Source organism: Ammospiza nelsoni, chromosome 3, assembly GCF_027579445.1.
Source record: "Ammospiza nelsoni isolate bAmmNel1 chromosome 3, bAmmNel1.pri, whole genome shotgun sequence".
Lineage (NCBI taxonomy): Eukaryota > Metazoa > Chordata > Aves > Passeriformes > Passerellidae > Ammospiza > Ammospiza nelsoni.
Window position 1 is genome coordinate 63,747,825 of NC_080635.1, and position 17,046 is coordinate 63,764,870.

General features: G+C 38.4%; 1 protein-coding gene across 27 annotated transcripts in view; it reads left to right on the forward strand.

The window, feature by feature from the left end:
• TRDN (triadin) overlaps positions 1-17,046 on the forward strand; it is a 225,163-nt gene that overhangs the window by 133,017 nt on the left and 75,100 nt on the right. For 11 of the 27 annotated variants that reach the window (XM_059467562.1, XM_059467539.1, XM_059467542.1 and 8 more), the window contains 3 exons: positions 11,042-11,074; positions 11,180-11,212; positions 12,405-12,431. In XM_059467562.1, coding sequence (XP_059323545.1) covers positions 11,042-11,074; positions 11,180-11,212; positions 12,405-12,431 — 93 coding nt within the window. The remainder of the gene's footprint in view (positions 1-11,041; positions 11,075-11,179; positions 11,213-12,404; positions 12,432-17,046) is intronic. The other 16 variants (XM_059467537.1, XM_059467541.1, XM_059467545.1 and 13 more) reach the window with 5 other exon arrangements.

Here is a 17,046-nt window from a genome sequence, read left to right on the forward strand (position 1 = left end):
TGTGGGAAAAGCCAGTGCATGGAGGTGCAGGACAGGGCAGGGAGCACAGGCTCAAACCATGCAGAGAGCATTTCCAGCTAAATTTCCTGATTTAGGCTGACTATTCCCTGGCAGGCAGTGAGGAGCCTCAGTGCCACTGGTTAGTGGCACTCCCATAGCTAGGGAGAGGGATGGGAGCAGCTCATCTCTGAGTCCCTCTCAGGAGATGGCCTCCTTCATAGGCAAGACTCCTGCACCTTCCCTAAGCACCAGTGACAGTGCTTTCCCCGATTATTTGCCTGATTTGAAAGCCAGTTCTAACTCTTTTCAACCCTGCAAAAATTAAATCCTTAGAATTTCCCTGGAATGGTCTTGAAATTTTTAATTAATTTTACAGTATGTTTAACAGATTTTGTACTGTCACTTAATTGCCTAATTACTGGTTCTTAATGCCTAATTTTCCCCATCTTCCTCTCCACACACATGCAAAAAATATCTTATTCACCACTTGCTTTGGGTTCATAACAGTAACTCTTTTTAAGCACAATTTCCCTCTTGAAAATCAATAAAATTTAGTCTGGATGCAGAAAGAATAAAATAAATATGACATACAATAGCTAATTTTAAGTGCTCAGATGTCAGCTGCATCCAATCTCCCAGACTGACAGCCAGTTGTACCAGAGCTACTACTACTTTATTAGGCCAATCTTTTCACTGTATGAAGCAGAAAGAGGACATTTTGTATGAAATAATGTAGGAAATGGGTCCATGGGGTAAGTACAGAATATTAAAATGCAGGCTATACTGAAAAATTTGGTTAGAGGATGAGTTGTATAGTTGAGATCACTCTGTCCAAAGCAGGAAGAACTACTGGTTTTATTGGTAACGGGTGCTATCTCCTTAGCAGAGAAGTTATTTTAACTCCTGGTTCAAGATAAATGATTGTAATCAAAATGGCAGCAGGAAAACTATTGCCATATAGTATAACCAGCTTTTATTCCACATGAAAAGGGAACCCAAGAGTTTATGGCACAGTAGGTATGTCTGAAACGTAGAGAAATTTTATCAAGGAGCTGGATTATTGATTATCTTTTAATTATCACCTGTAGAACACAAGTATATAGAAAGCTAAACCCATATGTTACAGAAGATTAATAAAATTCAGCAATTCTATGGCATAATTTAGCAACAGAGTGGAACAGGCAAACTTAATCATGATTGTTTGTCAAGTTTCTCAGATTCAAGTCACATGCAAGGGAGGTATTTTACTCACAGCACCACACCCCCTGCATCATCCATCAAACTATGTATTCCCATCTTGTGTAGATATGTGTAGTCAACCCAAGATGAGAGACTTCGAAAATCAGGGTCAAGTTTATGTTATACACCCCTGCAAGTACTTTTGGAGAAAGGAAAAGGCACCTGTCTCTCTCTCTGTAGGGACATAGTCAAGTTTTCCATCCTGCATTTTCTTCAGGATATTATGTCTGAGAGCCTCTGTGTGCCCTGAAATTTCTCTTCATAAGCAGCCACTGCGCCTGGGTGAAAGCATCTCTGCATGTATTTCTGTCGTACTGATATTACCAAGAAAATTATTCTGGTAGCTGGACTAGACAGTTCAATTTTCTGTTTCTTGAAGTTAACCCTCTCAGATTTTTTCAGAACATAAGCACAGCCATTCTCAGGGTTTATATTCTGGGTTTACAGTCGATCATTTTGGTGAAAAATGTTAGACGTAACTTACTGAATGCAGAAGGACAAGCTTTGCAGTTTATTTCTGTACAAAATAAATCTTCACTCAGATAGCAGGTGTTTATGCAGTAGCAAACAAAATAATGAAGCCCTACCTGTATTAATACTGCTGGTCAGGGTGTTTGGATTTAGACCCAGGATCGTTCTGCAGTCCTTCTGAATGACCAAAGCTTTCTTTTCAGTCCATTTTAGCATAATTCTTCCTCTGTCCCACCTTAGCTTTTTGGGAAGGTAAGTATCATATCTTTTAGTAATTTTCTTTCTGTTTTCAAAGGGATGGTTCCAGGCATGCCTGTTTTTGCACAGTAGTTGGAGATTATCTGCAATATGCCAAAGGACAGGAGAAACTGAGTCTTGGTCCTCAACTGTTTATCCCAGGGTGCTTCCACTAGGCTTCATTGAAGAGCTGGTCTGCCAGGAATTTATTGAAGCCTCTGCTCCTGGTCTGCCAGGAATGCACTGCACCCTCAGCAGCTAAAACCTTGTTGCTGCTGCAGTAGTCCATCACTCAGCCACTTAATATCTGCAGGATTCCATTATGTGGATGGAGATGTATTTCACAAATCATTTCAACCCACTGACATTTTCATCCCAGTTGAAGTCTGAGGAAATATTACAGAACATGATGTCTTAAATTGTCCACAGGATTATGTAAACTGAGCCATTATCCGACTCTGAATGGGAAAGGAAAAATGAATTCTTTACTTAAGTCACAATAGATGATGCCCTGTAAGGGGAAGAATTTTCTGACGTTAGAAGATTTTACTTTACAACCATGAATTCTTTAGGCACAGGATTTATTTAAATAGAGCATGAAATAGCTCATTTTACACTAAGCTTTCTAATCTGAAATCCAGTATTAATTCACCAATTTTTTAAATGTTTTGGAGTAAATGGCCTAAAATTCATGATATTTTTTTCTGCTTTTGCTAGGATGTTGAAATTCCCAGTCTCATAGCTTGGCACATTATTTTGCACTTATGCTTTCCTTAGAGTATTCTCTGTTTCAGGAAACTATAGAGTTAATATAATTTTCAGTATTTCCTTTCAGATCACAGTGTGTGTGAAGACACATGTACTGTAAATGCAGTCTTGTTTCTTTTTTTGTCACCAAATATTTGCTATGTATCAAAGTACTTTTGTATTGCTAACACCAAGACAGCACTACTTTAAGAGCAAGGCAGGGGGAGCAAGTTAACTACAAAAATTATTTTTATTCATACATGAAAGTAACAATAATATCACCAAAAGAGGGTCAAATTAAGTGCAATTAAAAAGTCAGAGCTAAAAGGATTCTAGAATTCTGTCCACTCTTTACAGAAAAGACATTTTAAGGTGCTTTGTTCTAATGCTGGCAAACTGTCATAGCTCTGAACTTATTCAATTATTTGAGTAGACTTTTGGTTAGAATTGGGCCCAATTTTTACAAGGATTTAACATATCTTTAACTCCATCTTGAGTTCACAGAATCACAGAATTCACAGAATGAAATGACTAGGTTGCAAGAGACCTTCAAGATCATCACATCCAACCCACCCCCTAGCACCTCAACTAGACCATGGCACCACATCCAATCTTTTTTAAACACATCCAGGAATGGTGACTCTACCTCCTCCCCTGGCAGGCCATTCAAGTACTTTATCACTCTTTCCATAAAAACTTTTTCATAATGTCCAACCTATATTTGCTTTGGCACAGCTCAAGACTATGTCCTCTGGTTCTGTCAGTTGTTGCCTGGTGAAAGAGACCAACTTCCACCTGACTACAGCCACCTTTCAGGGAGTTGTAGAGAGTGATAAGGTCACCCCTGAGTCTCCTTTTCTCCAGGCTGAACATCCCCAGCTCCCTCAGTTCCCCACAGGCCTTGTACTCCAAGCCCCTCTCCAGCCTCGTTGCCTCCTCTGGATGCACTCGAGCGTCTCAACGTCCTTCCCAAACTGAGGGCCCAGAACTGGGCACAGCACTCAAGCTGTGGCCTCACCAGTGCAAAGTACAGGGGGAGAATCACCTCCCTCTAATCCTTCCATTCTCTAATGTGTTCCTGTTGGCCACACTGTTCCTGATACAGGCCAGGAGCCGTTGGCCATCTTGGCCCCCAGGGCATACTGCTGGCTCATGTCCAGCTGCTGTCACCAGCATCCCCAGGTCCCTTTCTGCCTGGGCACTGTCCAGCCACACTGTCCCCAGCCTATAACATAGCAGGGGGTTATTGTGGCCAAAATGCAGGACTCAGCACTTGGACTCATTAAACTTAATCTTTTTGGACTCTGCCCATCCATCCAACCATTCCAGGTCTCCTTGCAGAGCCCTCCTACCTCCCAACAAATCAGCACACCCTCACAGTTTAGTGTCATCTGCAAATTTCCCAATAAAAGACTCTAAACCCTCATCTGTGCCATCAATAAAAATATTGAACAGAGCTGGCCCCAGCACAGACCCTTGAGGACACCCCTGGTGACTGGCCCCAGCTGGATGCAGCACCATTCCCCACCACCCTCTGGGCCCGACCATCCAGTCACTTCCTAACCCAGCACAGAGTGCTCCTGTCCAAGCTGTGGGCTCCCAGTTTTTCCAGGAATGTGCTGTGGGAGGCAGTGTCAAAGGCCTTGCTGAAGTCCAAATAGACAACATCCACAGCCTTTCCTGCATCCACCATGAGAGTCACCTAGCAAAGCATTCAAGGGCATGCTTAAGCTTTGTTGAATCCAGGCTATCACTTTCACTACAGATATAATTATCTTTCCAGGCATTAATGTTTTTGAAGTGGTACCAACTTCACTTTGCGAGAATGGGAATAAAAGGGCCTCATCCAGTTCACTGTGATCATTATGAAAATGGCTCTTGATTTGCAGGGGAGCAGTGGTGTGGATTAGACTTTTCTGTAATATATGTGTTTATATTACACCAACAATTTATGATGGACAGTTTTGATGCCATTGCTTTCTGCCTGTGATGAAAAGCCTCAGACTAAATAGATGGAACTAAATGCAGTTGCATTTCATCCAAACTTTTCTTTGCACAAAATTTTTGTCAGATATTTCCCAAAAAGGTAGTAGATTTCTGACAAAGATACTGATACAGCGAACTGTCACCCGCTTTCCTTTTCTTCACAAAAATCCATTGGAAAAACTGTTGCCTTCCTCAAAAGATGATTATATATAGAGGATACAGAGGAGTGAATATATGTGTGGCATGATTTCATGATGTAAGAGGTTTCCTTGGTGTGTTCTTATTCCAGAAAGAAATGTATTTGCACAGCTCATGATCTTCATAAATCAAAGCATGAAACAGTGGTGAGGTTTTCTACAGTGAGCAAGAAAATAAGAATAGCAGTGAAATATAGAAGAACACATACTCCTTGGAAGCAGGAGAACAGGAAAAAGTTACCATTCCTTGATGTCAATGTCTTATTTTTTACTTTTTTTTGTACTTTCAAGTAGTTAATATGACACATGCATATTAGTTTGATGCCAGAATTTCTCATGTGGATTAGCTCAGGTCTAACAACACAGTTGCACACATATTGCAACATTTCCCATCAGCAGAAGGGACTAAAGGGATCTTCTCTTTATCTAAATGGTTATGTTTGTAATATTCTTAATGACAGGGTAACTTGGAGAGCTTTACCACTCTATCTTACTTGGTTTTAATTAACCAACATGATATGAAGTTCTGAGAAGTTTTATGCCTAGTCTATAAAACCAAGACTACAAAACCAAAAGACTAAGCTAACTTTCTGCTAAGAATTTAAGTATTTGAGACACTGCATGGAATATGACAACAGGCTTCACTGAAATATTTGTGGTGAAAGATAAACAAAACTACAGAAAGCACCATTTTTATTCAGCTACTGAGTGCAAACAAAATGGTGTTGGTTAATTAACATGTGATGCATCCCACACAACAGCATATTTTTTTCATATCCACTTTGAATGCCATTTATTTAAACTTTTCCAATCAGTGTCATTCCCAATACAATTTTTGTTTTCCTGAACCATTCTTGTACATGAATGCTTTATCTGAATTAGGAAATAACAGGTTCACAGAAACACTTATTGTCGCAGACATCTTTTTATAAGAAATCTTTCCTTGGGATTTTTTTCCTCCTGAGAAGCTGAGAGGCCTCAGGGACAAAATGTAAACAATGGTTATCTGCTGCTGTGGAATGCAACAGGTGGATCTGTGATTGGTCTCATGTGGATGTTTGGAATTAATGGCCAGTCACAGTCCAGCTGGCTTGGACACAGTATCTGAGCCACAAACCTTTGTTATCATTCTTTCCTTTCTATTCTTAGCTTAGCCAGCCTTCTGAGATGAAACCTTTTCTTCTATTCTTTCAGTATAGTTTTAATGTAATATATATCATAAAATAATAAATCAAGCCTTCTGAAATATGGAGTCAAATCCTCATCTCTTCCCTCATCCTAAGACCCCTGTGACCAATGTCACACGCTCATTCCTACATAAATTATGACAGGAAATCAACTGTTATTTCCTGTCAGGTGGCAGAGGGTCACACTTTGTGACTGTCTGTTCTGGAACTAAAACTTAAAATACACCTCAGCAAATTTGCCAGCCTAGATGCTTTTCAGCACTGTTTTTCCTTTAGGGAATTATGTGGCTTAGGGAAGGGCTACAGAGGAAGGTTCAGGTTTTCTTCTCTCTTCCACCTACTCTGAATTGCCTAGGAGCATGTCACTAGTAATGAAGCAAAAACCACATTTGTATGGTTTTATGAGCATTTTATACAAAACTTTGCCAGTTTTCATAAAAAATAAAAGCCATTTGTTTAAAGCATCAGAGCAAATAAAGATGGTAAAATGTCAAACTAAATCAAATCTCAATTCCATGCATGGTAGAAAACTACTATATTACCAGCAAAACTTCCCTGAATAAAAATATGCTGTACGATCGCATATACATGCAAAAATGATTAAATATAAAAATAATGACAAATGCCATGGTAAATGTCTGATGTGTTTACAGCTGGCAATATCCTTTCATGTGTCATATTAACTACTGAAAGTACAAAAAAATAAAGAATAAGACATTGACATCAAGGAATGATAACTTTTAGCAACCAGGAAAGATCTAGGTCTGAAATTTCCTGCAGTTTATGGCTCATGCAATAAAAGTTTTCAGTTCATTCCATTCAAATATCAGGACATGAATCACCTGAAATTTCATATCATATCAGATTTCCCAGAAATCTTTCATGTCAAATTCTCTGTTATTCATTTTTATAAATTTTCTTATGGAAAGGGATTTTATTTCATATGCCTCTGAAAATAAAACTAATATGAAAGAAGCTCTATAGGTCTTCCTTAATGTTTGCAGTTTAGGGAAACAAAAATTGTGAAATAAAGCTAAATAAATGGATTATTTTATACTTTGCCAAAACACTTGCTTGAGTGTCGTTAGGATCATTCTGCTCCCTGATCTCCTGACAGCTGAGAGATCTTCGAATGAGAGAGGAAAATAATTGCCTCAGAACCACTAAAGGTAGAATTCCATTTTCTTTAGTTTCCATGAAGCTGTCCTGAGCAATAGTCAAATAGAAACCCCCACAATACCAGTGAAAATTATAATTTCCAGAACAAGTCCTAAAATATCTGCAAGAAAGTGGAGAGTCTGAAGAGCACTCAGGCTACACAAAACCAAAGCTGCAGATGATGTCATGATTAAGAGCATTGAAGTGGCCAAACCACTGAGTCCCAAACTTTTGTCCTCTCAGTTTTATCTATAGTTTTCCTCCTTGACCTAGTAAAATTGCAACCCAGGGTAGGATGCCATCAAGAAAGTACATTTATTCAGGTAATAAAATACCATCTTGCTCTCTATTTCCATGACTTTTTCATATTGCAGGGAAAATCACAGTCATGACTTTTTTTTTTTGATGACACAAAACTGCTCCATCATCATTTCTACTAAAAATTTCTTTTCTCATATAAAATGTGTCTTTAAAGAGCCTACAATATTTTGAACACTTGTTATGTAATCAATACACTAAACTGTTCTTTACATAACTATATTAAGACTCGTTCATGATTTCAGTCAATCTTGTTGCTTTGAAATGTTGTTCAGTATAAGCTTTTATTGGGGTGGGAATATGGAGTAATTTTGTTTAAAACTTAACAATTGTGGGGTCTTTCATATTTAAGATCAATCTGTCCTTTCAAATATTAATTATTTTCATAGCTCTGCATGAAATATGGCTTTTATTTACTCACTTTGCAGTCAGTATAAACATTGATTAGAAATTAATATTTAATGGAAATATTATATTAATGTTGTTGATAAGTAATTTTATGTTGGCAAGTCTTGTTTCCTTTTTCTTATTCAATTGAGTGATAGGTCACATCTGTGAATAAGGTTGCTTTTAGTGAGGGTGCAACATTCAGAACCACTTTGAACATGGAACTTTATATCTTGATTCTAGAATGGAAACTGTTTAAACATTAGTTTAAAACTCTATATCACAGCTTTAATACAAATATAACCTATAATAAGCCTGGAGAAAATACAGTCATCAGATACCAGTAAGCAATGAGCTTGTATTTAAAAGCGTTCACTTTGAGTCCTGTGTGCAGTTTTGACCACCACAATATAAAGATATAAAGTTATTAGGGAGCATCCAGAGGAGGACTGTGAAGATACTTTAGTGGAGAAGTCATATGAGGAGTGGATGAAATTACTTGGTTTGTGCAGACTGGGACTGGGGTTAGACCTCATTGCTGTCTGCAACTTCCTCTTGAGGGTAAACAGAGCAGCAGACATTGATCTCTTCCTTGTGCTGACAGCGACAGGACCTGAGGAAATGGCCTGAAGCTGAATCAGGAGAAGTTTAGGTAGGATATCAGGAAAAGGTTTTTCACCCAGAGGATGGCTGGGCACTGGAACAGGCTCCCCAGGGAAGTGGCCACAGCACCAAGCCTGACAGAGCTCAAGAAGCACGTGGACAATGTTCTCAGGCATGTGGTGTGACTGTTGGGGTTATTCTGTGGAGAGCCAGGAGAAGGATCCAATGATCCTTGTGAATCACAGAATCATAGAATATCCTGAGTTAGAACTCAGTAATATCCCTTCCACCTCAGGATAGTCTATTGATTTGAATTTGATGATTCTGGCATCTATCTTGTGATCAGTCAGCTCAGATATTCTTGAATTTAGGAAATGTTCCTGTGTAGATCCAAACTTGCACAGCACAGCCTTTCCATGTGCTGTTTAAAAGCATCTGCAGACAGAAAAATCTTAACTATTTTTTTTTTTGCTACTGTGAATGTCAGCACTGGCTGGTAGATGTTGTTCAGTCTCTATCCGTGGCAGGCTGCCCTGTTCCTTCTCTGAGGGGGCGTTAAAGCACATTCTTGCAGCATGGAAAGAGATATTACAGAAACTACCATTAAAATGTAGTTGTCCTCAAGCACATATAGTTGGGTTGCAGACCTCCATTTAAACCACCCCGAAGCAAAACTGCAGATTTTTACCTACACTATTTTTATGGTTTCTTTTTAGCACCTTATAAAAGATGAATCCTTTGCTCTCCCTTATTAACAGCTAATCTGACCCTGTTTATCCAGTGTGAAAAACCACTGAAGAGATAGATCACAAACATAAAGGACCTACTGAAAAGCAGGGAAGGAATCACTGAACTGAGAGTCCATAGGAATGTGTCGGGATCCACCCTAGGGTAATGAGAGAGCTGGCAAATGAGATTGCAAAGCCACTCTCTATCATTTACCAACAGTCATGGATCACTGGTGAGGTTCCAGATGACTGGAAGCTGGCCAATGTGATACCCATTCACAAAAAGGGTGCAAAGGAAGATCCTGGCAATTATAGACCAGTCAGCCTGACCTCTATACCTGGCAAAATAATGGAACAGTTCATATTACGTGCCATCATGCAAAATTTGCAGGACGGCCAGGGTATCAGACCTAGCCAGCACGGATTTAGGAGGGGTAGATCATGTCTGACTAACCTGATCACCTTTTATGATCAGGTAACCCAGCTATTGGATGCAGGGAAGGCTGTAGATGTTGTTTTTCTGGATTTCAGCAAGGCCTTCGACACTGTTTCCCATAGCATACTCCTAGACAAACTCGCTGGCCGTGGTCTGGATAGGAATACCCTTTGCTGGGTTCAGAACTGGCTGGATGACCGGGCCCAGAGAGTGGTGGTGAATGGTGTCACATCCAGCTGGCGACCAGTCACCAGTGGTGTCCCTCAGGGGTCTGTGTTGGGGCCAGTTTTGTTCAATATTTTTATTGACGATATGGATGAGGGCTTAGAGTCTTTTATTAGTAAATTCGCTGATGACACTAAATTGGGAAAGAGTGTAGATCTGGTAGAGGGGTGTAGGGCTCTCCAGAGAGATTTGGAAAGGTTAGACGCATGGGCAGAATCAAACGGGATGAACTTCAATAAGTCCAAGTGCCAAGTACTGCACTTCGGCCACAATAACCCCCTGTACCGATATAAGCTGGGGACGGTGTGGCTGGACAGTGCTCAGGTGGAAAGGGACCTGGGGGTGCTGGTTGACAGTTGATTAAATATGAGCCAGCAGTGTGCCCAGGTAGCCAAGAGGGCCAATGGCATCCTGACCAGTATCAGGAATGGTGTGGCCAGCAGGAGCAGGGAGGTCATTCTTCCCCTGTACTCGGCACTGGTGAGGCCTCACTTGGAGTATTGTATCCAGTTCTGGGCCCCTCACTTTAGGAGGGACGTTGAGTTGCTTGAGCATGTCCAGAGGAGGGCAACGAGACTGGTGAGGGGCTTGGAGCACAAGCCATATGAAGAGCGACTGAGGGAGCTGGGGTTGTTCAGCCTGGAGAAAAGGAGACTCAGGGGCGACCTCATCGCTCTCTACAACTTCCTGAAGGGTGGCTGTGGTGAGCTGGGGGTCGGTCTCTTTCTCTGGACAACAACAGATAGAACAAGAGGACACAGTCTCAAGTTGCGTCAAGCGAGATGCAAGTTAGAATTAAGAAGGAAATATTTCACAGAAAGAGTGGTCAGATACTGGAATCATTTACCCAGTGAGGTGGTGGAGTCATCATCCCTTGAAGAATTCAAAAAAAGACTGGATGTGGCACTTGCTGCCATGATCTAGTTGAACAGTTAGAACATCGACTGGACTTGATGATCTTATAGGTCTCTTCCAGTCTTGAACTTCTGTGATTCTGTGATTCTGTGATTCTGTGTGTCACATCCAATGGCTAATAGTAACATGAAAAATCATTGTCCAAGGCAATCAAACAAAGCATTACAAGAAGAGAAATGTACATTTTACTTTTTTTTTCTTTTCCAGAACCACATAAAAAAGAAAAAATAATGGAATCTGGTGAATATTCTCTCCTTTTTATCTTACTTTTAAACAATCCTAATATTTTAAATTAATACTTGTCAGAAGCTAATATTTGATACTTTTTAAAATTTACTTTTACAGGCAAAACAACAAAGAAAGAAGCAAAAGTACATGGTAAGTCCTGTAAAAGACTGTAAGTTTTAGAGTCTCATTTATCTGATTTGATTTTCAGTTGAGACAGGATTACGTAGAGGGATAAAAAAAATGAAGCCATGAATATAATTTTGGTGGTTTAATTAAAGTTACTTAAGCAATTGAATGGATGTGGAGCAACCTTTGGTCTTCTGGAACTGAGATCTAGTTAAATGTTGAGAAGAACAAGAGGGAAAGAATTCTTTATTTAATCTTTTAAAAGGTTTCACTTTCCAAAGGCAGTTACAGTAAATGGACAGAGAAACAAACACAAAATACAAGATTCAGAATGTGGATGGTAGGTAAAAAAAGTAGGCTGTTTAATTTTTATTTATGCCAAGTACCCATGCATTTTATTGTTGTAGCAAGGTGCTCTTGTTCCCAAGTGGAACCCACTTCTCCAGTTTATTCAAATTTGGGAGAGCATCAAGATTTTCTCCTTTTACAGCCAAGCTTGATGACTCATTCATCAGATGACTCTATTTTCTCAGATAGAAATTCTGAGCATGAAATACCTACAGTAGAAAGTCAATTTGTAGAAAAATTAATCTGTTCTTTTCTATAACATAAAAACTTGTCACCGTACTTCAAATGAAGGTGCGAATAATGAAAAAAAAAGAGAAATGTGATAGTTCAATTAATTTGGATTTAATTAATGCAATTGTGAAGAATAGTAAAGAAATTATCTGAGAAAACTTATATAAAGGAAGAGTTTTGGAACCGGATCCTCCTCTGTATCAATTCTAGAAGTTTCAATAAACTCAAAACAAAAATGTGAAAAAATTCCTGGCTTCTGCAAATCTCTGAAATTGTTAAAAAAAATAATTTCTATTGCATACCTTCCACCTATATTTAGTATCTGCCCATTCTGGAGCCTATTTCACTCCTTGGCTCATCCTTACACTTGAAAGTAGCAGAGTGGTTGAAGCTCCATATATAACTTATCTATTGGCCTTGTTTTCCACTGCTTTTAATCTGCAGGTTCATTAGTCATCTGCCATGAGACTATCTAAACAAGCAACACATTTGTGTGTCATTTTTTGTCTACATAAAAAAGGAATTCCTGCTCTGCATAGATTAGTAGCATATCGATAAACAGAGGAGGTGTTAGGAACAATTTTAATTCCTTTATTCATTTTATGCAATTTGTTTCTGTGAATGTTTTATTTTATAGCAGCTGTAGAAACTCCAAAGTCAAAAGGTGAGTAATTTGATTGGTTTTGAAAATTTAAATGGAAGAATGCTGCTGTTAACTTAACTGTAATGAAAAAAAACTGCTTGTGAAAAAAACTTTTAACAGTATGGTTTAATTGAAGCAAACAGCCTTTTAAATGATAATAGTGTCTTCATTGTAGCGTCTCAAAGCAGGCATTGTTTCCTCAAATTTTTCATGGACTAGCAATGCAACAATTCTCCAAAAATCTGAAATTCAGTTTCTAACCCTAACTCAAGCCATAAGGCTTTTGTGACAGGCAGAAAGGAGAAGTAACCAATCTTCTACCGAGACATGACACAAAGTAATAGTTCTCTTTTTGCAATTCTAACTGCAGGACAAACCCAGTGACTGAACAGTTGCTGTCTTTAAGGAGTCTAGGGGATTTTGCAGGGAGGTTTGGTGTAACAGGTTTTGCCTGCTTTTCATCCATGAACTGTTGGTGGCAGGAGGTAGGAGGTGTGAGAGATCCATGCTTGCTGCAAAGGTTCCTCCTTTCCACAAGGCACAGGGAACTGGGACTGGTGAGAAACATCAAGGATGTAAGCTCAAGCTGAGCAAATATAGCAAACATTTAATTGTTTTATATCAGTGTCTAGTTTTTACATTTGTACAGTGTAAGTTACTAGCTCCAAATTGCCCTCAAGAACATTAATGATCTCAGTTGTAACTTAAACAAAAACAAGAAAGTGGAACGTCAGGTTGCAAACTGCCCTTCACTCTTAGTGCATGTTTATTCATGTCAATGACCACCATACTTTTATAAGCATTCCCTTTCAGACAAATGAGGGGAAAGAAAAAGTTTTAGGAAGTTCATTTAATTAAGGACAGTAGGAACAGTAGGTTTCCATCATATAATATAGGAATAATTCTGTTATTTCTGTTGTCAAAAGAACAGTCTCACAACTGGAAGTGTTGGCCTCAGCCGTCTTAGTTTTACCATAGGATCAACCTAATACTGAACCTGAAATTGTTCCCCAGTGTCTAAGTTGTCTAAGACAACTTTGTTTTATTCTGCATTAAATAAAAATGAGCTGATTTTAGCTCTGGGGAAATTGTTGATTTCTTAAAAATTTCTTGTTAGGACGTCATCTAAATTTAACTTTATGTTGCTAATTTTGAAACTCAAACACAGCCTGTACTCCAGGGGGAAAATCATATTTATATGAAAATGTTACAGCTGTTCCTTCTGCTACTTAGTATGAATCACAAAGGAATGCTGTTATTTTCTTCTATATTATTTTGTGATGCAGACAAATTCTGGTAGTGTTTAATTGTAATCATTTAGTCGTGTTGAACCTTTCTTTAAGTCTGAAGGAAGTCATAGATATCAAATTGATATTTCTTTGTTCTACATGGTTGCTATTTCTTTGTTTGTTTCTCATTTTTCTGCTGTTAGTCCTTAGAGACTTAGCAGCTCTCTGGACACAATGTAGTTTTCAATATTCAGTAGGTTTTGGCAAATGTAAATTTTTTAAAGCATATTCTTGGAAAGCAAACAATTCTGTTCTGGAAAAAAAGCCAGGCTTTTGATGAAATTCTCTTCTTTTTTAATTAAACAAAATTAATCTGCTGGCATAAAAGCAGTTCTGGGCCATTCCCATCGACTTTTACCTTTTATGAACTATCAAACTCACATGGACATTTCTTGCATTTTTTCACAAGCTACTATAGCATGATTTTTTTTTATTTCTCCATGTAACAGAACAGTTCCTAAACCATAACATACACTTCTTAGGTTAATGATTTCTTGATTTTTGTGATGCCACAATGAGGAGCCTCTGGCCTCGGGGTTCAGTGAGTGAAATGTTTTTTGTTTCCAGTGGGAATGATTTCTTTCAGTCTTCCATCACACTGAGCAAATATCTCAAAATAGCTTTAAAATCAGTGACATTTTAGAATGCATATTTTTGATGTGGATGCTAGTTATGCAACCTGTCTCTTTTGGGATAAAAATATTCTGACAAATTTGATTATAGCCTACAACTATTGAGACTGTACAAATATTTGACTGATGAATTGCTCTCCTGGCCACTCTCAGCATAAAACAATATTTGCTGAATTGTCTCTCATTTGTTTCCTAAGAGCTTATGATTTAATCAGAGAAACAATTATAAAGCAAATTTCCCATTTGATCTATATTGTGCCAAATTGTCAAGAATTTTGCTGAGAAATGACAAAATATATGTGGGAGTATTACTCTATTTAATCTATTTTTTGAAACTATGTTTTACTGAAAATATAGATCCCTGATGAATTCCTGATTTTACCTTCATTTTATTTTGTGTTTTTTCATGCAGGAGTTTTTGTGGGTTTGGTTTGGGATGGGGGGGTTGTATTTCATGATTATTTTAATGTCTGCCATTCTACAGAAGGGAAAATCATAATGCATTACAACAATCATTACCTAAGTCATATGGCTAAAAGATCAGCTTTTCAAATAGAGTATAGTTGGAACAGAATCATTTTTTCACAAAGAGATAATCTTTCAGGCTGCCATTCAGAAGTGACAAGAACTTTAAAAATGCCCAGTGGAAGGGATGGCATCTTGACCTACTCAGAAAACTTGTCTCTGTTTTGATAGAAACAAAGAAAACCAGACCTTCTGAATCTTATTCCAAACACTGACTCTACATGGATGGGCTTCAAAGTGACAACTCTTACCTTGATGACAAAAGACCTCTCAGCATCACAAAAGTAGCTCTTGCCCTCTTCTAAAAAAGCAAAGGGAATAACAGAATGTCCTGTTTGTCATCCTAGATACTGCTCCGCCATGTCTAGATGATGTTACTTGGCAGTTCCCAAAAGTTACTGGAGCTCTGTTCTGTCTGAGCAAATTCTCCTTTTACAAGCACTCACTCACTCATGCAAGTGGTGTTGCCTTACTGAATGCATGGCTAACCAGAATACTGTTAATATATCTATAACTAGTTGTTAGAGCAGCCTTGATGTTTCTCAAGGATGGATGGTTCCTTCATGATCACCACACTCGTGGTCTACCGTCACCACTTTCATTTGATGACTAAACACCTGATTTTCTCAGAAAGTTGCATGCAGTTCAGTATCCAGAAAAAAAAAAAACTTTTATTCCATTAAAATGATGTGATGTGAGCAGGTGAAAAAATTTACAGAAGTTTTACAAACCAAAACTGTTTCATTCCAGCTAAAAAGGATAAAAATGCTTTGAAGAAAACAACAGTTCTCAATAGCTCATTGAACTCTTGTCATAGCTGCTTTTGCAGTTTTAATGATAAAAATATATTTTGAAATGAGTATGGGACATGTTTCTCATGTCCCTTTTCATATGTTTCTTTCCATATTCAAATAGGCTTATTCTTCAAGATACTGACCATTTCAGTAAGAATTTTAGAGGCACTGTGATATTGATTTACTCAAAGGCAGGGCTCACTCTTTAGATTCATCTTGGCTTGTCAGAGTCTAGTTCATGGTTAGTATAAGTAATACTGCTGATCAAGGCCCAGGTACTATGGATGATAATAGCAACAATTAAAAATTAGGTACTTGGATAGAAATGGAATACTCCCCTTTTTCTTGAGTATTGAGTCAGACATATTTTAAACCTAGATTTTATTTTCAGGAAAATGGAAGATTAGCTTTAATAAAATGAGTTCCCTGAGGTAACCAAGGTGCAGAAGTGCAATATTGCACTGTTTACATGGAGCTTGCTCACAAACACCTGCTCACATCACAAGGGAATATTTGATGCCTGTGAGTGGGTTCATCCCACTCAAGATGAAACAGTTCATCTATCGATACCTGACTTTTCACTGAATCTCAGGGTCAGGGAATCTGGGATCAGAGGATCATTCCTTTGGCCCCCAGCCCACCAGCAGACATTGAAGACAGGCCATAGCTTATTAACTGAGCTGATCTGCATGAGCCATCATGCCCAGCAGCTCCAGAATGCTCTTGAAAGGATGTCCTGGTGGCTCCCCTGGGGCCAGACTTGCAGTCCAGGCAGCAGGGAAGCAGTGAGCACACATGGAGGCACTTCATAGGTCCTTTGAATTCCCTGCCTTTCCCAGCATAAATGGTGATAACAGAACATGACCCTCAGAATTTACTTTGACTCTAAAAGCCAGACTTTTAATTTTCAGCTGTGATTGGTTCTAATAAAATGACAGGGTGACATAACAAACTGAGAGGTTGTTATATGTGCTCATGACCCCGAAGCTGCAGACATTTTCTATACTCATCACATGTAACTTAATTTTCACTGTCCATTTTACATCCTGACACTTATGCTGATTGTTTGTTCTTTAGAGTACTTTCAAACAATGACAGTGAATCTTATTTTCTTAATGCTACATTTTTTGTCTCAACCATTGTAAGAAGATTGCCTTTTAAATTAAAGCAAGGTTTTTTATTTAGCATAATAGTTATAAATTATGGCTAAATAAGCGTAGTTTCACAGAAATGAAGTATTGGAAGTGCCATTTAGAGCTAAACATGTATATTTATAGATTTACAATATTTAACCCCAAATAACTAAATGAAATGAGAAATATATAGGTTGTCCTAAAGATATAATCTTGTATATCACCAAACCTGCAGTGTAAATTGTCAGAAACTATGAAAAATA